The sequence below is a fragment of the Myxine glutinosa genome, chromosome 10 (genome assembly GCF_964187855.1).
Source record: "Myxine glutinosa chromosome 10, kmMyxGlut1.1, whole genome shotgun sequence".
NCBI classification, from domain to species: domain Eukaryota; kingdom Metazoa; phylum Chordata; class Myxini; order Myxiniformes; family Myxinidae; genus Myxine; species Myxine glutinosa.
The window spans coordinates 96,897,370-96,921,552 of record NC_136270.1 but is presented as its reverse complement, the minus strand read 5'-3'; the positions used below and the strand labels follow the sequence as shown (position 1 = coordinate 96,921,552).

The 24,183-nt window shown below is 43.3% G+C and overlaps 1 protein-coding gene across 5 annotated transcripts in view; it reads left to right on the top strand.

Annotated features, from left to right (window-relative positions):
• LOC137433934 (glucocorticoid-induced transcript 1 protein) overlaps positions 1 to 24,183 on the top strand; it is a 261,907-nt gene that overhangs the window by 130,968 nt on the left and 106,756 nt on the right. For 3 of the 5 annotated variants that reach the window (XM_068126436.2, XM_068126435.2, XM_078785921.1), the window contains exon 3: positions 22,312 to 22,407. In XM_068126436.2, coding sequence (XP_067982537.2) covers positions 22,312 to 22,407 — 96 coding nt within the window. Of the gene's footprint in view, positions 1 to 22,249; positions 22,408 to 24,183 lie in introns of all 5 variants that reach the window. The other 2 variants (XM_078785922.1, XM_068126437.2) reach the window with 1 other exon arrangement.

The window sequence follows — 24,183 nt, the reverse complement described above, 5'->3', positions numbered from 1 at the left end:
AAGTGCTCAGGAGAGTGAGGCGTGTGATGACAATACCATCACCATGGTTTCTCAAGAAAATGTTATCAAGTTCCTTGAAGAAACGTTCAGGAAAAGACATGTAAAAATCAAAGACTACTTTCCGAATCTGCATGATTTTATTTTGACTGTAAAGAACATGATTCGTGAACCTTATCAGGTTAACATGTCAGAACCTCAATTCCAGAGGCTAAGAAAATGTGTAACTCGAGCGGGCAAGGAACTTTATGAATAGTTAACAGAGTGGAGATAAAAGTAGCATCCTTAAACATCAACGGTGGTCGCAGTTGTGTGCGTCGCCTCCAGGTGTTTCAAATGTTTCAGAATGAAAAAATTGATGTGCTGATGTTACAAGAGACGCATGCAAATCAGTCTTCTGAGGTTGAGTGGCGTAATAACTTTAAAGGTTGTCACTTTTTCTCCAGTGCTTTCGTTGATGCCAAGGCTGGTGTTGCAGTAGTCTTACATCCTAGACTCCAGCCGTTGGAGATCAGATGTAGAGAAATTTGCAAGGGCCATTTACTATCTGTGGAGTTTGTCAGCGGTAACCAAAAGATTTGCACGACTAATGTATACTGCCCTAGTGCGAACTCTGCAAGAAGTGCTTTTCTTCACAAGTTAGTAGGTTTTTTAAGCACTATTGACCTGTCCATGTTGGTTTGCTTGGGGGGAGACTACAACTGTACCCTCAACCCACAACTTGATAGAAACACTCCTGAGCCTCATCCACCGAGTGCGAGTGCAAGACGCCACACATCCACAAGTTGAAAAAAATTCAACTTGTGGATGTGTGGCGGGTACAGAACCCTAATATCCGGCAGTACACGTGGGTTTGTGCCGCAAGAAATCTTTTGACAATGGCTCGTTTGGATAGAATTTATGTTAACCATGATAAGGTAAATCTTGTCAAGAATTCATATATAAGGCCATCTGGTTTTTCTGATCATCACATGGTTGTTGTTGTATGTGGCCTACCTCATCACGTGTGTAGCAGTGCATATTGGACTTTCAATGTCAAACTTTTACAAAGTGAGCATTTCAAAGAAGCATTCAGAATGGTATGGAAGGAATGTGAAATGCAAAAGTTTTCCTACCTAAATTTAAGGCAATGGTGGGATTGCACAAAATCCCAAATTAAGTGTTTTTGCCAGCAATACTGTCGTTATAATACCTGTAACACACTTGGTGTGATAACTGCCTTAAAAAACGATATACTTTATTGTGAGCTGAAATCTGGAATGGCCAACGAAAATGTCCAGCAGTTGTCAGAAAAAAAGAACACTACTGGCTGAAATGGTGAGAGAGCGTGCATCTGGTGCTTTCGTCCGACTGCGAATGGACAATATCCAACTTGACAAACCAAACAAAGACTTTTTCAACCTGGAAAAGACAGCCAAGATCCCTCAACAAATTTATGCTTTGCGCTCTTCTGCCGGTGCGCTTCTGTCTTCTCAAAGTGACATCAAAGATGAATTACGAAACTTTTATTCAAAGCTGTTTGCCTTGAGAACTGTGAACCAGGAAAACAGAAACGAGATGTTTGAACTGCTCCCATCTTTGTCTGAAGACCAGCGACAACAACTGGAGCCTGGCATCTCTCTCGGAGAACTTACTGTTGCTCTTAAAGGAATTCAAGATGGGAAAGCCCCTGGACTTGACGGCCTCCCAGTTGAATTTTACAAGGCCTTTTGGGACATTCTAGGCCCTACTCTACTTGACATCTTTCATGATAGCCTTGAACAAGGTGAATTGCCACTAAGTTGCCGGAGGTCAGTTTTGTGTCTCCTTCCAAAAAAATGGAACTTGCAAGACGCCACAAATTGGCGGCCTGTGTCACTCCTAAATACGGACTATAAAATATTGTCGAAGGCGCTCGCGATACGTCTAAAGGAAGTCATCCTCCTTTTGATTGATATTGATCAGTCTTATTGTGTTCCTGAGCATTCTATTTACGATAACATTTTTTTGGTGAGAGACTTGATCAGTCTCGGTCGTACTACATCTCATGGTTTTGGTTTGGTTCTTTTAGATCAAGAAAAAGCTTTTGACAGTGTTGACCATTCTTTTTTGTTTGCTGTACTACAGAGAGCTGGTTTTGGACAAAATTTTGTTTCCTATGTTAAGTTGTTGTATGAAAATGCATCCTGTCTGTTGAAGGTAAACAACAGCTTATGTTGCCCTTTACCCTTTCAGCGAGGCATCCGTCAGGGCTGCCCGCTTTCAGGAATGCTATACAGTCTCTCGGTCGAACCTTTGTTCCGAAACTCAGTGGAAGGAGTCTCCTTAACAAAAAACCACAAAATGGTTACTTCAGCTTATGCGGATGACATTTGTGTTGCTGTTTCCAGCCAAAATGATGTGGGTGAGGTCTTTCGATGTCTGTCCCAGTTTGAGCTCGCCTCCACGGCAAAAGTAAATTGGAACAAAAGTGTTGCCTTATGGGTGGGCCCCAGTCCACCTTCCTCAGCTCTGCCTGTGTTACCAGGAGGAATGCAGTGGAACAAAGAGGGGTTTAAATATTTAGGGTTATTTCTCGGAGTCCAAGCATATGAACAAAAAAATTGGGAGGGTTTCTTGGAAAGAATTAAGCAGAAACTGGCTAGATGGAAACGGTTGCACCACCTTCTATCGCTTAAGGCAAGGGTGACAATAATAAATAACCTGGTGGTTCCTTTTATTTGGCATAAAGTTATCCCCCTCCAACCTCCGAGATACTTGGTCACAGGCATTCAGAGGGTTCTAACTCAGTTTTTCTGGGGAGGCCACCATTGGCTTGGACCAGACACGGTGTGCAGACCCCGAAATGCAGGTGGCCAAAGCTTGATACATGTTCCGAGTCGGATAATGGCTTTCCGCCTGTGGACGATAAAGCGTTTATTGTATGGTGAGTGTGTCCCGTGGCGGCCTCTCACAAACGCTTGACTGCAGGAAGCAGATGGGTTGAAGTATGACCGAGAGCTCTTCCTCATGGACCTGCAGCATGTCAACACGACTCTGCTCCCCGAGTTTCATCAGAGCCTTCTGAATGCCTGGCAAGTCCTTGGAATACAACGATTAGAGGTGTCCTACGATGCAAAAAAATATATGCATGAGCCATTGGTTCTGAATCCTTTATTCCCTGAAATTTCAACCTCCAGGTCATTTATGCATTGCTTCACCTGTAATGGAATAAACAGAGTGCGAGACCTGATGAAGCCTTCCCTAAATGGATGGTTATCCACCGGTTCTCTCACATCAAAAGTGGGGGTTCGTTCATCTAGAATGGTGGACAAAGTTTTGAGAGTTGTGATTAAAACTTTCAGGGAATTAAATATCGGGTGGACTGGGGCAGATGAAGTGGTGGACTCTCGTCTCTATTTCCCCGAGCTCCAAGTCACCTCAAAAAAACAACAGGGTGTCTTCTCAAAGTCAGATGGTTGCGGTGTGTTCCATGTGATGGGAAAAAAAGTTATTTATGGGATATGCCAAGAGGTGCTTATACCGGGTTTCACAAAACCTTTAAAAAATCGGTGGGATGAGATCATTCCGGCTAATTCGTTCCTATCTCCAGTGTGGAAAGAGATGTATAGGTCTCCAACCTTAGGTCGAACCGGAGACTTAAATTGGAGACTAGTTCATCAGGCCCTGGTCACCAAACACTTACTTAATAAGTTTGATCCTTCTGTACTGAATGTTTGTCCTTTTTGTGAAGAGGCTGAAAATGTGACCCATGCTTTTGTGAAATGTAAGAGATTGGTACCCCTTTTTTGTTTCCTCCAACAGCTCTTTTATAAATTTCAGTTTGTTTTTTCTGTTGCAATTTTTGTGTATGGCATTGAAAGGAGCACCAAGAACAAGACAGCGGTCCCTTTCTTGAATTTTCTGTGCGGAATTGCTAAACTCGCAATATATAAAACTAGAAAGATCAAATTGAGTGGCAGAGATGAAAATGTGCTGTTTTGCTTTAAAGGAATAGTGTCGGCCCGGATAAGTTTCGGCAGTGTGAACGACGATTGTTTTACAGATGAGGTGTTGAGTTTGTTTTTGTAAATTATACTTACGCTCAATGTCCATATATACATGTATATACATCCTTTTTGCTTGTGCAACTTTATTTTCTTGTAAAAAATTTTGCGGTGTTTTTCTGTGTGTTATTTGATACTTTTATAATAAAAGCACATAAAAGTCAAGTCTCTCTCTCTCTCCTCTCTCTCTCTCTCTGTCTCTCTGTCTCTCTGTCTCTCTCTCTCTTTCCTTGCCTCATACTCCCTTTTCCTCCCCCTTTCTCTCCTTTTCTTGACTAAACCAGAAAATTTATTTTAAATTATTCTCTACACAATGAAGTAACCATCTACATAACTTTTTTTTTAATGATCATAAACTCCAGAATAGTTGTTTTATTTTTGCTCTGTTGCAAGTGTGTCGTAAATTCACTGTAGGCCAATTGTTGTTTTTTTCCACCTTTTTTTTAAAGGGAGATCACTTCATTAAATGTAATGTGCAGGTGTAAATAAGGAAACTTTAAATTCCATTGGCTTCCTGCTTGCCCACAGATGATACCGATGTGTGAAGAACAAAATGCACATGCTGCGCCTTCCATCCAAGCTCCCATCCCATTAATGTTGAACATCTGTTTGCTACCGGCTTTGCTGAGTTTTTACCAACCATAGAGTAAATTAACATTTGCTTTCTTCAGGCATGTTCCACTGCCTCAAGTCAGAATATGTTATCTGATTTGGACCGTGTTATTCGGTTTGGGATCCCAGCCCAACCATTGGGATTTTGCATTCGATGAGATGGCAGAATGCGATTGTGGAGGTTTGAGAAGATTTGATACTTAAGTAGCTGTATCCTTTGTTTAACACAACTTCTGATGTAACAGTTCATCAATGGTAAATTATTTACACAATATTTGAAGTGAGAGTTAATGCTGCTCTTTAGATCCATGTCATAAAGGAAAAATATAAGTCTGTCCTCGATAGCGAAACAAATGTATGGTGTGGGTGGGAAGTTTTTTTTGGCTGGTATATGCGCTGTGCAAAACGTCTTCTAGGTAAACAAAAACCAGAATTGCTTGTGCTCAAATTAAATAATGCTAGCAAAGAACCCATCATTATGTGGATGGGTTAATTCCCCAACTTATATGATGTTTGACGTATTTTTAACTCAACTGGACTATGTCCAGCCGAGTTTTTGTCGACACTCAGTGTCTGTCGTCCGTCGTCTGTCTGTCTGTCTGTCGTCTGTAAACAATTCGACGTCTACGCTCTAAAAGTCACAAATATTGATTAAATTTGATGAAACTTGTTATGCAGCATCTTTAAGACATAAACTAGTTTGGGATTGCATTTGGGCATTGCACGCCCAAAAATGGGTGCGGCAGGGCGGCCATATTGAAAAATCAATTTTTGTCATATATTTTTAGCACATATAAACTATATAGTTTGTGGTTCTATTATGCATATTCTAACCATATTGATATAGGCCAGTTGAGTTCAGGTTCCCTGGAACCTCTAGTTTATGACTTGTAATACCAGCTTCCACCAGGTGGCGCTATACTATACACATTTACATTGAGACGCTCGGGGTCATACCCCAACCCTGAACCTCTGGGTTATGACTCTTTTGTTTTTTTTAACCTGCTAAAACCAGCTTTGGCACATCTTGAGTACAACCACCAGTTTTTAATGAATTCTGTCCAACAGTTCAGGAGTACATAGAAGTCAAACAAATGCATAAACAGGATCATATTATGGTATGATATTTGCCGCACTTTTAGCATGATTCTGGTTTTCATGCAGATAATTGGCATGCTTGTAGGACTTATAATACACCCTCACACCGGGAGCGGTGCTATATGGTACACATTTAAAGAGAGAATTGGAATCATTCCCCCACCCTGAACCTTGTGGGCTCTGGATTTTTTTTCTATCACCTAAAACCTATCCGGGCACACTCCGAGTGCAACCACCTGTTTTCAACCTCATTCTGTCGAGCGGTTTAGGAATGCATACTAGATCTGTTCGAAGATCATGACGGCACTCTGGTGGCTCATATAGAGTCTGATCTGCAGCACATAACGACCTCATTTGCTGATGCAGAACCACTGTTTGGGCTTATCAATAGTCTGAAGAAAACTGAAGTCCTCCACCAGCTAGATCCATGCGAAGCCTATTCAGCACCATGGACAACTATTGATTTGAATGTCCAAGAACAACAGTTGTCCACCAAGGACAACAGTTCACTTACCTGGGTAGTGGGATCTTGTATGATTCCACAATCAATAAGGAAATTGACAACATGCCCCCTAAAGCCCATAGTGTCTTTGGGAGACTTTAAGTGCGTTTGGAAAAACCACAATGTAAGGATGCAATCTAAAGTCAAGGTTTTCAGAGCTGTTGTCATCCCAAATCTCCTTTATGGCACTGAGTCATGGGTTACATATTGCTACCTTGAGCTCTTCCATCAACGCTGCTTCCGCACCATTCTCAAAATTCGAATGCAAGACTTTATTACCAATGTGGAGGTGCTAAAAAGATCCAACACCACCAGCATATATCAGGCCATTCTCCTGCAGACTCAGCCGAGATGGGCAGGCCATGTGGTCCACATGAACGGTAACCGCCTTCCCAAGGCTGTATGGTGAGTTGAGCACCGGAAATGCGGCAGAGGGGCTCCATATAAGCGTTTCAAGGATTCACTCAAGAGGTCACTCTCAATCAGCAATATCAACCATCAACTGTGGGAAACACAGGCTGCAGATCATGCTGCCTGACAACTTCATTTCAAAAGTGCAACAGCCCACTTTGACAACATTGAACAGCCAGCATCGATGAGAAGAGGAGTAAAAGAAAAGACCCACCCCACCATAAACAAACATACATACAGGCGGCAGGCGTATCTGTTACAGCAGGGCCTGTCTCTCAAGTATTGGTCTTGTTAGCCACCTTTAGGCCTGCCATCTCCAACCACCTTCCTAATATCTTTGTCTTTGAAGAACTGACAACGACAACAAAAACTTGGTGGGTGTGTGACTCGACAAACAAACTCACAACCAAAAACACACAAATAAACAAACAGACACTTTAAAACTAGAGGGTTCATAGAACAGGATACCCCATGCAGTGTTGAAGTATATACTTCAATTTTAATACAAGAATGATTTTAAAGATCATTTAAAAACAAGAATGGCTGCACTGTGGTCACAACCTGTGACACAAAATGAATATTTTCACCTTCTCTGTCCACTCAACTCCTTCATCCTTGCTGTTGAAGGTATTATAGAATTCATCTCCGAGGGTCTTCACAGTTTGATTCAATATCAGTTACGAGTCTGAAGGACAGCTGGGTCTGGTTTCAGGTAACTAGTGCACACACTCCGAACAGGAACGGCAGGAAGGGTCATGTTAGTATCGTCTGCACGGGGTATGTAGATAACAGTAGATCGATGCTCGGGCCTCAAGAATGTCGAGGGTTACCAAGTGTTGAGTTTCCCAGTTTCTTGAAGAGCCCTCACCAAGTGGCTAAAGCACTCAAGCAAGAACTCCATTCAAAACCGTTGATAAGGAACACCTGGCTTGGCAAGTACTAGCTAGCTGATTGGGAACTGAACACAGCCTGGGTTTCCTGCCTTTCTGGTTAGTGTTATTTCTGGCAATGAAAAAAATATATTACCTCATGGCTCAGCTTACATTCTCTAATCTGTCTCATTAACCTCGTGCCATGTCTGGCCCGTGTTCCCATGCACTCATGTGAATGAATAACATTAGATAGATAAGAATAATTGTAATTTGAACAGGGGATTTCTTTTATATCTGTTACCTCAATTTTGTTGTGGGTATGTGTAATGCTATTTTTAGGTAGGCACGTATGGGCTTGATGAAACCTCATTAATAATTAATTTAACACTCGACCTAAACAAAGCCAATGGAAACCTGACGCAACAAAACCAGGCAGTGAATAATCAGCAGAGGCCTACAGGCCTGTGTTAGGCCTAAGAGGAAACAAGATGGCAGCCATATCATTTCGTCTCAGTCCTCTGGTGGGTGGAGTCAAGTATCAGATGTAGGTGTGGTCCAGGAGCTGTCCGACCAATTCGTGACCAATTAAAAAATCGACCCATAACAAGAACCCCAACAACAACAGCAGCAAAGCAAAACTCTTGTAGACATGCGAGACATGCAGCAAACGGTAAGTTTCCTGTTTGGAATGATTTTAAATTTTGTTTTACTGCCAGACAGGTAGACAGGAAAATATTATTTCATTCCTCTCTGTGCATGCACGATCGGGACAAATTCAGAGACAAAGTGCCGACTGTTAAAACGGCAGACTTGTCTTCTGATTCATGTTCAAAATATAACATTCAAATTAAATAAGTTGTTCCTGGATCATAAACTGAAGGTCATAAACTGATAAGACAGACGGGCAGACGGACGGACAGGAAAGAATTGCTTAACCCCACTTTTCACTTTGTATGTGCCAGGTAATTATATAAAGCAGAGCAAGTATATGCCAGCTTCCCCATCCATTAGCATTCAATTATATGGACTCTCAAGGTCTTTCAAAAAGAGTAGGAAACCTTTTCTTAACCTATAGATTGCCGCTGTGAAGGTGCTGGCAAACCACCCATTGTATTTATTTCCCAGTAAACTGTTTAAGCAACACCTATTCCTCCATTGGAGAAGCTTATTAAAGGTTCACTGTGCTTTCTATTCCTCATGACAGCATCACATGACTTGTTTAGTCCATTCCTTTCTGAACAAGTGGAAAATGCAACCAACTTGAGATCTTGGCTCAGATGCTCGACGCTTCGCCATCACATTGGCCTTAAATTGGGACTATAAGCAAGACCACTCTACCTTGCCAATCTTCATTTTACCCTTCAAGAACAATAAAAGGGTTGGAGGAGGGAGGGGAGAGAGGCAAGGAGGAAGGCAAGAGGGAACGTGAGAAATAGGGTTGGGGAGTGGTGAAGATAAAGGCGTGAGGTTGTTGGAGGGGTGAAGAGGGAGTGAAGGGGTAAGGAGAACCTCTGAGCCTTTGTTCTCGGAGCCTATTTTGTGCTTTTCACAACATTGCAAGGACTGAATTTTTGCATGTGATGCATCCTAACTACGAGTGCTGCATTTTCCTTGGATGATAATTAATAAGTATTCTCATTGGGAAGTTGTCATAAAACCTAACCTCCATTTGCAGTGTTGCGATGGGAACAATCATTGTGACTTGGGTATGCGGTCCTTGGTATAAAACATTACAAGTGAAATGAACACAATATGAAGCCTGTAAGTAAACTGATAAGAAGCTTCCCTTTTGCAGTCATGATTAGAGAGATTTTTTTGTGGGAATCACTCGTTAAGTGTTTCATCAACATTGCCCTTTGGAGATAAATCAAGTGACTAGTATTCGGCAAACTTTGGAAGAGCTACAATTGGCATGAAACCAGATTAGTTTTATTTATATTATTTTAATTTTTAAAGCATCATTGAAAATATCTGCAGATATCTATCTATATATATAAAACACAGTTTGTGTGTGTGTGTGTGTGTGTGTGTGTGTGTGTGTGTGTGTGTGTGTGTGTGTGTGTGTGTGTGTGTGTGTAATGTTACCGATAGACTCCTAAACGGAGAGGTTTACGTGCTTGATATTTGGCATAGACATGGCCATTGAGCCTGGGACGAACATGGCCGAACTCAAAATATTTGACGATCCATATTTTTTATTCATATTTACCTCAGCACATTTCAGCGCACGGAATCAATGGAATCAGAGCAGGTGGGCGCTGATTCGCTCAGAGCGATCACGTGATGATGCTATGACGCTATGAACGCTATGACGCTATGAACGCTATGAAGGCTATGCCGCTATGAACGCTATGACGCTATGAACGCTATGACGCTATGACGCTATGAAACGCTATGAACGATATGACGCTATGACGCTATGAAAAAAACAATCGCTATGAAACGCTATGAACGCTATGACGCTATGAACGCTATGACGCTATGAACGATATGAACGCTATGACGCTATGACGCTATGAAAAAAAAAATCGCTATGACGCTATGAAATGCTATGAACGCTATGACGCTATGAACGTTATGACGCTATGACGCTATGAAAAAAAAAATCGCTCGCTTTACCAAGGGGCTCGCTCTCCCCCCGTTCCCCTCCCTTCCCCTTCCCCTCCCCTCCCCTTCCCCTCCCCTCCCCTTCCCCCTCCCCCTCCACTCCCCCGCCCGGCAATGCCGGGTACTTCTGCTAGTGTATATATATATATATATATATATATATATATATATATCACACACTCCGAACATTGTTATATACAGTGCATTCAGAAAGTAGTCAGACCCCTTCACTTTTTTGACATTTTGTTATGTTGCAGCCTTATGCTGAAATCGTTTAAATTCATTTTTCCCCTCATCAATCTACACTCAATACTCCATAATGACAAAGAGAAAACAGGATTTTAGAAAGTTTTGCAAATTTATTAAAAAGAAAAAACTGAAACATCACATTGACCTAAGTATTCATACCCTTTGCTATGACATTTGAAATTTAGCTCAGGTGCCTCCCATTTCTCTTGATCATCTTTGAGATGTTTCTACACCTTGATTGGAGTCCATCTGTGGTAAATTCAATTGATTGGACATGATTTGGAAAGGCACACACCTGTCTATATAAGGTCTCACATCTGACAATTGTTACGGATTCGTCACTTCCGTTGTGGGGGTTTGCATCCACTGTAAATATTTCTGATTCCATGTACTATTATTGTTTTCAAAAGGTTTATTGTCCATGAACTGTTTTCAAAAGGTAAAAAGTTAATGTTAAAAGAAACAGGAAACCGGATCGGGAACCGGAAGATGAAGAGGAAGAGGAGAGAAAAGGGCGGAACGAGGGAGTCGGACAAGAAAGCCGAGTTGCTCCGAGTTCTGAATCGAACGTTGGCGAGCAAGAGTCACTAGCGAACTTTCAGGTTTCCGGGAAAGGAATTCCTGCGACAGAGTTGTCATCGCTGTGACCGATCAACCTGCGTGACAGGTTTTTGGTGGTGGATTCCGAGGAGAATTATCGCCGGGCCATTACGTCTCAAGAGCGGGTCGTCGGCCATTTTGACTCTCGCAGGACTTGTGCTTCGCTCGCGGTTTCGTCTCTTTTCGGCAATTCTCACCGCATTCAGACGTCGATCTGGGGCGTGTGTGTGACGTGGCTTTTTGAAGGTTACTTCGTCCATACCCGAGGGTGTGATGTCTCTGTCACCTGTAGGGCACCTTTGGATTTCCCAGTGGCCTTGAGGGCGCCTTTGTACAGCTTCGGTGGTGTGACTGCACTTGCCATCCGCACGGGATTCTGGTTTCGATTGGACATCGTTCTGGCGATTGCTGGAACGAAGCAACTTCGTCTTGAAGCCGGGAATAAGAGACATTGGGGAATGTTCTTCTTTCACTCACTTGGAGCACAGCGAGTTATATATTACAAAACTGATGGTACCATCATAGGACATATTGATTGTACTTTTGAATACTATTGTTGTTGTACTGTTACTCTTGTGTGATCCTAATACAATATTTGTTTGTGAGTAACAATTGGGGTGGCTTCTCCGTTGATCTTTGACACACAGAATAACACATTTTTCTGCCGTGACTCTTTTCGGGGCTCGGAGGTACACCGTGACCAGGGGGTCGGGGAGGAGCACGTAACAGAAATTGGGGGCTCGTCCAATTGGCTCGGGGGCTCGAAATTGGGATCCTCGTCTGGGATTAAATTCCCTGATAACATTTGTCCGGGATAGAATTCCCTAACATTCCCAAAATTCCCAAAGTTGGAATTTTTCTAACATTCCCAAAATTTTCAAAAAATTTGGAAATTTTTGTGTGAAGGTTAACAGGTGCTAACTGATAGTCACCATGGTGTTTGACGCAGAACAGTTTGTGGCATCCCCTAATGAGGCACAGTTCCAAGCGTTAAAAAAATCGGAACTCTTGATTTTGGCCAGACATTTTAACTTGGAGGTCCGAGTTAATATGAAGAAAACAGAGATGCAGACATTGGTGGTAGAATCTCTGGTGGGACAGGGAACATGGACAGAGGTAGCCTTGGATTGGTTACCCGAGGAAAAAGAAAATGTGGAGCTCCGGAAAATGGAGATGCAACTGCAGAGCCAGGAAAGGTTAAAAGCAGAGGAAAGGAGAGCTGCAAGAGAACTCGAGGAGAGAAAAGCAGAGGAAAGAGCAGAGGAAAGGAAAGCCGAAAGGGAATTAAAGGAACGTGACATGGAGTATCAGAAGGAAGTTAAACTCAAGGAGATGGAATTAATGGAAGAACGGGGAGAAGTAGCATCCATGCCGGCTGGTTCGACAACGAGTCAGAACACTTGGGATGTTGATAGGCATGTGAGGCTGGTTCCACCGTTCAATGAAAAGGAGGTAGCCAAGTTTTTTTTACACTTTGAGAAAGTGGCTCAAATGCTGAGATGGCCTGTGGGGTCCTCGACTATGTTAGTGCAAAGTGTTCTGGTGGGTAAAGCTCAAGATATATTTTCGGCTTTACCGATTGACAAATGTACAGATTATGAGGAAGTGAAGAAAGCCATTCTCAAAGCCTATGAATTGGTTCCTGAAGCTTACCGGCAAAAATTTTGGAATGCCAGGAAGAGGTAGAGTGAGACCCATGTGGAGTTTGCCAGAATGAAGGAAACCATGTTTGATCGGTGGTGTGATTCGAAGGGGATTGGGAAAGACTTCAACCTGTTGCGACAATTGATCTTGGTGGAGGAATTCAAACAGTGTGTCCATGTGGACATTAAAGTACATCTGGAGGAAAAGAAGGTACCAGAGTTGTATGAGGCAGCAACCGTGGCAGATGACTATGCCTTGACACACAGGATGGGGTTCCACAAACCTGACTTCCCGCCTAGAGTTCACCAGGGGAGTTATGGTACATCCGGTGCGGAGAACGAAGATTCATGGGGGCGGCCTAGAGATGACTATGAGGACAGATCTGATCCCGCGACTCTTCGGGATCAGAAGTCTACAGTTCCAAGACAGACTTATCTTCAGGGGGGCTCGAGGCAGACCACGAGTTTTTCCTCCGGGCCTACTTGCGCTTGTTGCAAGAAACCTGGACATTCGATGTCCCAATGTTATGCCCTGAAAAGGAAAAATCAGGAGCGGAGTCAGATTAGTACAACTCCGAATGCATTGGCAAATGCGAGAAATCGTCCTTGGAGGACAGTGCCTTGTGAAGGTTCCCATGCCAAGGTTACGGCATCACAGAATGACCTTGCTCAAGAGGGTTACAAACCTTTTATTTCAGAGAGTTAGGAAGAGTTTGTGTCACTGGATGGAAACTTGACTAACCAAAGACCTGTTAGGGTATTGAGGGACACAGGAGCACATCAATCTTTGATGCTTGAGGGCATCTTGCCATTGTCAGAGAAGACGGCAACTGGTGTTAGTGTTCTTTTACAGGGGGTTGGTGGCTATGTTAAAGCGCCACTTCATGTCATCCATTTGAAGTCTGATTTGGTGTCAGGACCGGTCACCGTAGGGTTACAAGCCACTCTACCGGTAGAGGGAATATCTTTTGTTATCGGGAATGATTTGGCCGGTGGTCAAGTTTCTGGTAACCCGATGTTTGTTGAAAAGCCGAGCATTAAAAACAACACTGCACAGTCAGAGCAGAAGATTCCGGGTATCTTTCCATCCTGTACCGCGACTCGTGCTATGGGTAGGAAGCGCTCTGAAGAGAAGGAGAAGGTACTGACGTCATGCTTTGCACAGACACGTCTTGTCAAGTACCCTGAAACTTGGTGTCAGCACACACGAGTCATGAATGGAGGCAATGTTGGCAAGCTCTTTGTAGGTGGACTGAACTTCAAAACAAGGGAAGTTGTTCTGGACTCTGTCTTCGGCCAATATGGACCACTCTTGGAAGTGCGGCTGACAAAAGACATGGAGACACAAAAGTCAAGAGGGTTTGGCTTTGTCACGTTTGAAAACACATAGGATGCCAAAGACGCAGAAAAGGATTTGAATGGCAAGGATTTGGATGGTTGGACCTTACTAGTAGAGAAGGCAGGCCATGGGCGCCGAGGGGGCTACAGAGGAGGAAAACGTGGAGGTAGTTTCAGGGGTGGCTATAGCTCCCGAAGGGATGATTATCAGGGTAGTGGCCGAGAAGGAGACCGCTATTCGCGTGACTACAGCGACAAGCACTCCAACTGTGATTATTATGAAAGTTAGGAAGAGTTTGAAGCACTGAATGCTGCGGAGCAGCCGAGCCAAGATTCCGATACGGATTAACCGTGAACTCCACGTTCCTAAAGGCGTCCATGTAGTGAATACTTCCAGGCCTCACCACCCAACCACCATGAAACCTGGCTCTCAGCTCGGCCTCCCTAAAAAAGTGCTATAGATTTGCTTGACTTTGGATTTTTGATCACAACCACTTAACCTTCATTCAAAAAATGAAAAATAAAAATCAGAGGTTGATGAGATGGAGTTTGGCTTTGCAGGAGTTCAACTTGGAAATCGAGCATGTAAAGGGCAGGGACAATGCCGTTGCTGATGCTTTGTCCAGAGTGAACTAACTTTGGAAATCTCTGTAGGTTGTTTGAAGTTTTGTTGCTTTATTTTTGGGAAATATTGATTATCGTTGCTCACGGGAATTTATGATTTGGGTGTGAGTTTACTTTTGTTTGTTGGGAGAGTTTTGCCTACAAAGAAAGTTTTCACAATGTTCAAACTTTCTTTCTTGAGGGGGGGAAGTGTTACGGATTCGTCACTTCCGTTGTGGGGGTTTGCATCCACTGTAAATATTTCTGATTCCATGTAATATTATTGTTTTCAAAAGGTTTATTGTCCATGAACTGTTTTCAAAAGGTAAAAAGTTAATGTTAAAAGAAACAGGAAACCGGATCGGGAACCGGACGACGAAGAGGAAGAGGAGAGAAAAGGGCGGAGCGAGGGAGTCGGACAAGAAAGCCGAGTTGCTCCGAGTTCGGAATCGAACGTTGGCGAGCAAGAGTCACTAGCGAACTTTCGGGTTTCCGGGAAAGGAATTCCTGCGACAGAGTTGTCATCGCTGTGACCGATCAACCTGCGTGACAGGTTTTTGGCGGTGGATTCCGAGGAGAATTATCGCCGGGCCATTACGTCTCAAGAGCGGGTCGTCGGCCATTTTGACTCTCGCAGGACTTGTGCTTCACTCGCGGTTTCGTCTCTTTTCGACCATTTTCACCGCATTCAGACGTCGATCTGGGGCATGTGTGTGACGTGGCTTTTTGAAGGTTACTTCGTCCATTACCCAGGGTGTGATCTCTCAGTCGCCTGTAGGGCGCCTTTGGATTTCCCAGTCGCCTTGAGGGCGCCTTTGTACAGCTTCGGCGGTGTGACTGTACTTGCCATCCGCACGGGATTCTGGTCTCGATTGGACATCGCTCTGGCGATCGCTGGAGCGAATCAACTTCGTCTTGAAGCCGGGAATAAGAGACATTGGGGAATATTCTTGTTTCACTCACTTGGAGCACAGTGAGTTATATATTACAAAACTGATGGTACCATCATAGGACATATTGATTGTACTTTTGAATACTATTGTTGGTTATTCTTGTGTGATCTTAATACAATATTTGTTTGTGAGTAACAATTGGGGTGGCTTCTCCATTGATCTTTGACACACAAAATAACACATTTTTCTGCCGTGACTCCTCTCGTGGCTCGGAGGTACACCGTGAACAGGGGGTCGGGGAGGAGCACGTAACACAATGCATATCAGAGCAAAAACCAAGCCATGAGGTCGAAGGAACTGCCTGCAGAGCTCAGAGACAGGATTGTATTGAGGTACAGATCTGGGGAAGCCTACACAAAAATCTCTGCTGCATTGAAGGTTCCCAAGAGCACAGTGGCCTCCATAATTCTTAAATGGAAGAAGTTTGGAACAACCTGGACTCTTCCCAGAGCTGGCCGCCCGGCCAAACTGAGCAATCGGGAGAGAAGGGCCTTGGGAAGAGAGGTGACCAAGAACCCGATGGTCACTCTGGCTGAGCTCCAGAGATCCTGTGTGGAGATGGGAGAAACTTCCAGAAGGACAACCATCACTGCAACACTCCACGATCTGGGCTTTATGGCAGAGTGGCCAGATGGAAGCCTCTCCTCAGTGAAAGACACATGAAAGCCCGCTTGTAGTTTGCAAAAAAAGCACCTAAAGGACTCTCAGACTGTGAAAAACAAGATTCTGTGGTATGATGAAACCAAGATTGAACTTTTTGGCTTCCACAGTGTGATGCAAAGATGAACTGATTTAATTTTGGGGTTAAGAGGTCAAAGGTCAGAGTCTGTAATAGGTTTACATTACCGTGATAACTTAAGAATGGCTGAAGGGAACTAAGTCAAACTTGGTACAAGTATATATGATGACACAAAGATGAACTGATTAGATTATGGGGTCAAGAGGTCAAAGGTTAGAGGTCCCGTTAGGTAAAAATTCTGTTACCGAGCTAACTTGTGAACCACTAATGGGATTTTGACCAAAGTTGGAATAAGTATATGCATTATTATGATGCAAAGATTAACTGAATAGATTTCAGCATCAAGAGGGCAAAGGTGTCAGAGACTGTAATATGTTTCTAGATTCTCTCTCACAGCCTGCCCCGATTGCCAAAACTGTCAGCAAATGGTTTCTAGGGTTCCCTCCTCGACTGGCTATCAGATTTATTATGCACTTCCAAGTCATGGTCCGCTTTGGAAGGAATTATTCTATCCCATGCTGTAGTTCCAGACGCTGTGTCCCTCAAGGTAGTGTTCTTGGACAATCTTGTTATTGATACACATCATGACATGTTTGTCACTGGAAAATCCATTGTATCCCTTTGTAAATGACTCCACTTTGTGCAGAGCGTGCTGCACCCATCTGCCAGGCAGGCTGCAGTTGCATCAATCTCTACTGATCTGATGAAAATGAGCAACTGGTTTTATCCGTCCATCAAAATAACTTGAAGGAAAATCCCCCAATTGGTTTGTGTGGTTAGCCTCTCGCAACGGGTACAGTATCTTTAGCCCTTGGGACTCAATGTCAGCTACAATCTGTCCTGGGAAGTTGTATCTCGAAACTGGCCTCCAAAGCTATCCACCACCTCAGAATTATCTGCAGGGCCAAACCATCCTTTTGTTATCATGGTGTTCAGAACCTTCATTCTGAGCGTTACGTTATATGGCTCCCTACTGAACCGGTGCTGCTGCTTCCCATTCATTTCCCCCCCACCCCCTCCCTAAAACCTTGAACCAAGTCCTCTGTCATTGGAATATTGTGTGAGGAAGACAAATTTCAGGGTCTACGTATTTCTCACCATAGGTATGTTGATGAAATTGCAGTTTTTGTCCCAACTCTGTTCTGGTGTTCCTCCTCCCACCATTTCACCTCTCTGCAAAGTCTTTGCCCCTTCCAGGCCACAAGTGTTTTGATAGAAACCCTTTTCTTGTACGCAACACTTACTTTCGTTCTTCCACAACCCGTGGGTCTGTCTTTCCTGAGTCTGTTGTCTCAAGCTCTTCTCAACAGAATTTCAAGTCTTCTGCTGATTACCACCTCAAGGTTTCTCCCATTTACACTACTGAATTTTACTACGTAAACTGAGCTCAGTTTCCGGCCTGTCCTGCAACACCTCTCCTTGTCCTGTGATGCACACGCATGTTGTTGTCTCGCTGTTTTCTGTTTGCCCCACTATCTGTTCATTCATTTCCCTCTTTTCTTATCATCTTCCATGAGTTTTGATCCCTGTGTATAAATAAACAAGTACCAAGTATATTTTTCATTACATGCCCCATCCTCGCAAACATCCATAACTTTTAAATCTGTGCAAAAAGCATAAGAATTCCTTAATTCCTGTTAAATGATGTCGGCTTGATTAAATATTTTGCACGACCATTGATTGAGCCAGGAATCGGTTTCCTTTCCACTGTCTTACATTCCCAGAAGCAGCTGCTGCTTGCCTAATGGCGAAGGTGACATTGAGCTACAGGGCACTTTATCAGGGCAGCCTTATCAACTTTCTGCCCGTCCTGTCTCTCCGCACATTCTGACCAGAAACACAGATAACAATAGGGGCTGTCTATATATTATATGGAGAAGCTTGGGGGAAGTTGGGGGTTCAGTGCGATGACGGTCAATTGAGAGAAATCTGAGAAAAGGAAAAGAAGGAAAGGTGGGGATGAGGGGAGAGAAAAAATAAACAAAGGTTCCCAGAGAATGGGGAGGCCGAGAGTTGGAAGGGAAGGAGGGAGGATTATATTTCCATTTTTATACATGTAATAAGTATACGGTCCCTGATCTTTTGAAATTAAAAGTGAATTTGGAGTTGATTAAAGTCTCGTGTGTGAACATGGCGTCAATCAGCTGGTGACTGTTTTCCTTTTTTGGACAAGCCTTTTTTACGTTTACGGGTTTTGAAATTGATAATTCAATTGTGCTTCTTTTTCCAATCTGAGCTCTCAAAATCATTTTGGTAAATCATTTATGTAATACAGCTTGTGATTTGGGTACACATTTGTACTACAATTAATGTTGGAAATAACGTTTTAATGTTGCTCAAGCACATCAAGGTTGAATACCAGGTGGTTCTTGTCTTTTGCTGCCTTTCTGACAAATTCCCTTTGCTTTACGCAACTTAATCGCGTTTCCTTCTCCCTGTTACAAACTAGATAAATAGTTTAGTATGTGTGGGCATTTTGCCTGCATTGCTTGCAGGAGTTGCCGTTTTGAAAATAATCAAATAACTTCAGGATTTTTTATGTTATCATCTGTACTTGGAACTTGTAATTTGTACTTGTGTGTGAATTTGTACTTGTGTGAGAATTTGTACTTGTGTGTGAATTTGTACTTGTGTGTGAATTTGTACTTGTGTGTGAATTTGTACTTGTGTGTGAATTTGTACTTGTGTGTGAATTTGTACTTGTAAGAGTTATGAGTTTGTACATGTGAGTTATGAATTTGTACATGTGAGTTATGAATTTGTACATGTGAGTTATGAATTTGTACATGTGAGTTATGAATTTGTACATGTGAGTTATGAATTTGTACATGTGAGTTATGAATTTGTACATGTGACTTATGAATTTGTACATGTGAGTTATTAATTTATACATGTGAGTTATTAATTTATACATGTGAGTTATGAATTTGTACATGTGAGTTATGAATTTGTACATGTGAGTTATGAATTTGTACATGTGAGTTATGAATTTGTACATGTGAGATGAATTTGTACATGTGAGTTATGAATTTGTACATGTGAGTTATGAATTTGTACATGTGAGCACGTCGTGGCAAACCACAATGTTCCCCTCTGTGCCCCGAGGGAAGCACAGAGGAGACCCCAAGATGTCGTCCAGCCACACGTTATGTTATGGCACCGTGGCACACAGGTGTTATCTTCGATAACAGGAGCAGGCAAAAAATGGGAAATATCAGGAAACTCGTGGGACACGTAGGTGGCCCACTACACTTTTTGAACTGTTTATTTATGTTTAATTTGTTGTCTTACACACAAAATGTCCATGAGGCCAAAAAACATACAATCTACACATTAAACATAAATCAAATACTATTTACATGAGGATGAGATGGAATCCATTCTTAAACATAAGCATTCCCCTTCGTCCCACTTCAGTCCATCCCAATTGCCCCAGCAATGTCACAGGCCAACGATGCTAGCTGGTAACGTCCCTTGGCTGGGGGTATGGGCAGCTGGCAGACAGGCGGATCGAATGGCAGGCTGGCAGGAGAGCAGCTAAAATGGCTGGATTTGTCACTGCAGGCGACGTGGGTGGTGTTGGGTGCCATCAGATTGTCCTGGGGAAAGTGCTTTGGCAGGGGGAGCACGTGTGCTCATGGGATAACCAACCCATTCATTCTACCCATTATGGTGCACACACTCATGAGGCAAACTAGGAGCCAACTACTCTACCCCTATCCTCCCTCCATCTCCCCCTATTGTCTCTTCCCCAGGCATGGCCTGCTAGCCCATGGCCTTGCCACCCGTCCTTACCAGGGATTAATGCTTGGCAGCCACCCCTGATCTCCCCCTTCTACCACAACAACATATCCTTCTACATTCCTTCACGGTCCCAAATCCTAGACCTACTGTCCACCCACTAGGCTTCACAGTCCCTCTGTCTCGTCACGGCCTCCGAGGGTTTCACTCTGCCTCTGCCTTGTCCGCCTTATTTTCTTACCTTTTGGCTTCATCGCTGGAGATTCCATTCATTTTGAGAACTTCAGATTCAACAGAATTCAAGAGAGACAGATATGATGCTGGGACACCAGCCCATAATGGAGGGCAGTACTCCACTCAGCAATAAACAAAGGCTTTGTAGACTTTGAGTAACTCTAATTTTCCAAGGAAAGACTTGGATCGATGGAGGATGCCCACTCTGCGGATGGCTTTTCAGGCCAGCTTTGCTATGTGTTCGGCCAAGGAAAGATCAGGCAGGATGATGAGGCCTAGTGGATATAACCAAGGAAATAGATAGATGGGTTCGTTTTATGATACATCCAGAGCGATAGTGTGAAATTGAGATTTTCCCGGATTGACATGAAGCGAGATTCATGACATGAAGGACATGTTCAATTTATCAGACCAGTGTCTCAACATTTCCAGATCAGCAGCCAGAGTGAGAAGCAGCTGCTGCCTGCCTAGCAAAGGGATGAGGGTACTGTATGACACAGTGTGGAGTCATATGCAAATAGGAAGAGACAGTTTTCCAGAGCATCAGATAGATCATTTGTATAGATGAGGAACAAGACTGGGCCCATAACACAACTTTGGCAAACTTCAGCCTCAACTTGGACAGTGGAGAAGGTTCCAATGATGGCAACACATTGGCTGCGTGAGTGCAGGAAGCAATAAATCCAGGAATCCAGGTGGCCTTTGATGCCACAGGGGGAGAGCTTGGCAAACAACACAGGATGCTAGACTGTCAAATGCTTGACATATGTCCAAGAATATGGTCCTATCCTCTTTTTTGAGAATGAGGGACTCGAACCATTGCCGAGAGAGGAGCAGAAACATGTCCACAGTTGTCACCGGGAAGGAATCCAAACGGATGGTTGGAGATCTGGCTGTAGGAGAACAGGAAAGAAAGTCATCACAAGCAATGATGGATTCCATGAATTTGTTTGTAATTGTAAGCTAGCTCACCGCCCGAGCTTGGCAAACAACACAGGATGCTAGACTGTCAAATGCTTGACATATGTCCAAGAATATGGTCCTATCCTCTTTTTTGAGAATGAGGGACTCGAACCATTGCCGAGAGAGGAGCAGAAACATGTCCACAGTTGTCACCGGGAAGGAATCCAAACGGATGGTTGGAGATCTGGCTGTAGGAGAACAGGAAAGAAAGTCATCACAAGCAATGATGGATTCCATGAATTTGTTTGTAATTGTAAGCTAGCTCACCGGCCTACAGTTGGTAGGGTCTGTTTTTGCACCCTTGTGGATGGGAGTGATGCTTGCTAACGTCCATGTAGCAGCAAGACTGCCAAAGGAGGACACACTGAATAGGGCAGATAGAGGGGCAGCAAGAATAGCAGAGCAGGTTTTGAGAACATGGGCACTGCATGCCCTCTGAGCCCTTCACCGAAGAAGGGTCAAGGCCAGACAGAACTTCCTTACCTTCTCAGGTGAGGACTCAGAGTCGACTCAGCGTAGACAGTGGGAACAATCGGGACAGAACAGAAGGGGTTGGGTTTGGAAGCGATCAGAGTTTTGACATTCTGCCTTATCTTGGGCAGAGTGTGTTTGAGGTGACGGACAGGATGGAAGGAGAGCATACACTAAAAACAAACGTGACAAGGACTTGGAGAAAGGAGACTGGTTGGAAAGCTGAGCCTTGAGGTTACATGAGATTTGGAATCAAACGAGATTCAAGTTTAGATGTGTGTGTGTGTCTATGTGTGTTGGCTTAAAATCTGTTATTTCTGATTGTGTGCTGAGGGCTTGTGATATGAGAACAATGTAAATCCATAATTTGGCTTCCAATTTAGTATTAAGTGTTCTCTTGTGAACGCTGCTTCTTCGTGTTGATGCGTATATTGACATGGTTACCACAAAACAGATTGATATAACATCTCTATACATAATAACTGAATGGGTCCACATAACTCTCATAATGGTGAATGCATAACTGTATGGACCCATGCAGTAAGTTTGTACATCGTGCAAAAAATGTACATTGTTTTCTGGCTATTACAGGAAACAGGCGGAGCTGTGGTCAACAAAATCACTTGCATTGGTGCAACGCTGTCTTTCTCCAGACCCCCAGAGCATGGACAGATGGTGAAGGCGAGCGACAGCGGTCAGGAAGACATCACCGTTCTGCATCTTGGGGCGGTTCGGACCCTCGACGGGAGGTAAGACCTTGATGCCTGACAATTATACAAACCTTCTGAAAATATTTTTGTGCACCTCGGATTTTCAATTCACGAGAATTTTAAATCTCCGTCAGCAAGTGAAGTTGCCAACCAGTTCACTGTCATTTCCTTCTTCCTATTTGGATGAAATATTGATATTAAATTTATTTATTTATTTATTATAGAATATTCATTATTTGTTATTGAATATTTATTATTTATCTTTTTTTTTTTTTTTTCTTTCCCTTTTTACTCCCGTCAGGGAGTAATGCATTCGATCGTGTCCGTCCGTGTGTGTGCTCGTGTGTTCGTGTGTTTGTGCACAAGATATCTGGAAAAGTTCTGAACGGATTTGGATGAAAGTTGGTGGGATGATTGCCCTTGGGATAAGGAAGAATTGATTAGTTTTTGGTGAAGCTCAGGATATTATTCCGGATCCAGGAATTTTTTGAAGGATTTTTTACCATTGGAAGATCGGGCTCAGCAGCGGCCACCCACGGCGGGAGTATGCGCTCTACTGAGTGGCGTTCTAGTTTTTTTTTGTATACAAGATTGAGGCTCGTGTAAGAGCCAACATCAATCACAAAAAAACCAATCGGACAAACAAAACATACAATAAAGGGAGCGCGAGACAAGATGGGGAGAGAGAGGGAAGCACACAAGTACAACATTTGAGAGCAGGGACATCGGGAGATCTGTGGGAGGGAGAGGGCTTGGGGGGAGGAGGCATGGGAAAGGGGGAGGGGAGGTATAAAACACATGGACACTGCTAGAACTTCCAGGAAAGAAGTCGGTATCTAAAAAAAGTGGATCTGCGGTGAATTAAGGGGGGTAGAAGAGGGGGGTTCTTTATTATTATTTATTATTGAATCAATATTTACATTGGATCAAATATTGTTTTGTACACATGATTGTTCGTATGTTTTGTTCCTCCCCAGGAAACCGATCCTATATTTAGTGGTGAAATTGCATTTTATTTTGTCTGTGGAATTCTGTCCTGTAAGCAATCTGGAAGCTTTAAAGGGGAAGTGGTTGTGGTGCTGAGATCTGGTCAATAAACGTTTAGAATGCGGTGTAATAGCCGATGGGCGCTTGCCGAGAAGGATTTTTTTGATTTATTCTGTCCATGCTTTGTGTGCAGGTAACGTACACTGCAATTTGAGTAAATATTGCAGGAGGAGGCAGGTGGCCCTCCATTCTTAATTCGAAGCAAACGTTTAACCCCCTCCTTGTCTCGGCTTTTGGTTCGGAATGTCTTGGCCCCACGAAGACCGTCACATCGTTCCTGTGAAGTACGGTTGTTTGCCCGTCTTTGTGTGTATCGACACGATTCTTGTGCACTGTTTCCGTTGGGAATATTTTGTTTTTTTATTTTTTGTTTTCCCTCATATGTATTTGTACTTTTTATTTCCTTCTTTCTAGGTCATGCGCTGCAGTTTCAAAATTGAAATGTTTACGTTACCCCAGTGTTGCATATAACTTGTGGTGCATCGATTGCTTGCTGGTCAAGTCGCACTTTACACCCCTTATTTCAGGAAATGTGGTTTTGTGGTGCTCAAACCGCAATGCCCCTTTTGGTTCCGATTTGCCTCTGCTTTGCTTTCTTTTTCGTTCATGTTATCTACATTTCAACGTTATCATTTATCTTCATCCCTCTGCTTTTCTGCATTGCGAAGCTTGCCCTTTTAACTGTTTTGGACAGTTGTTCACAAGCATGGTACATGTGTCGTTGAACTGAGGCGGGAGGGCATTAGTTATTGAAACTGCCAATAGCAA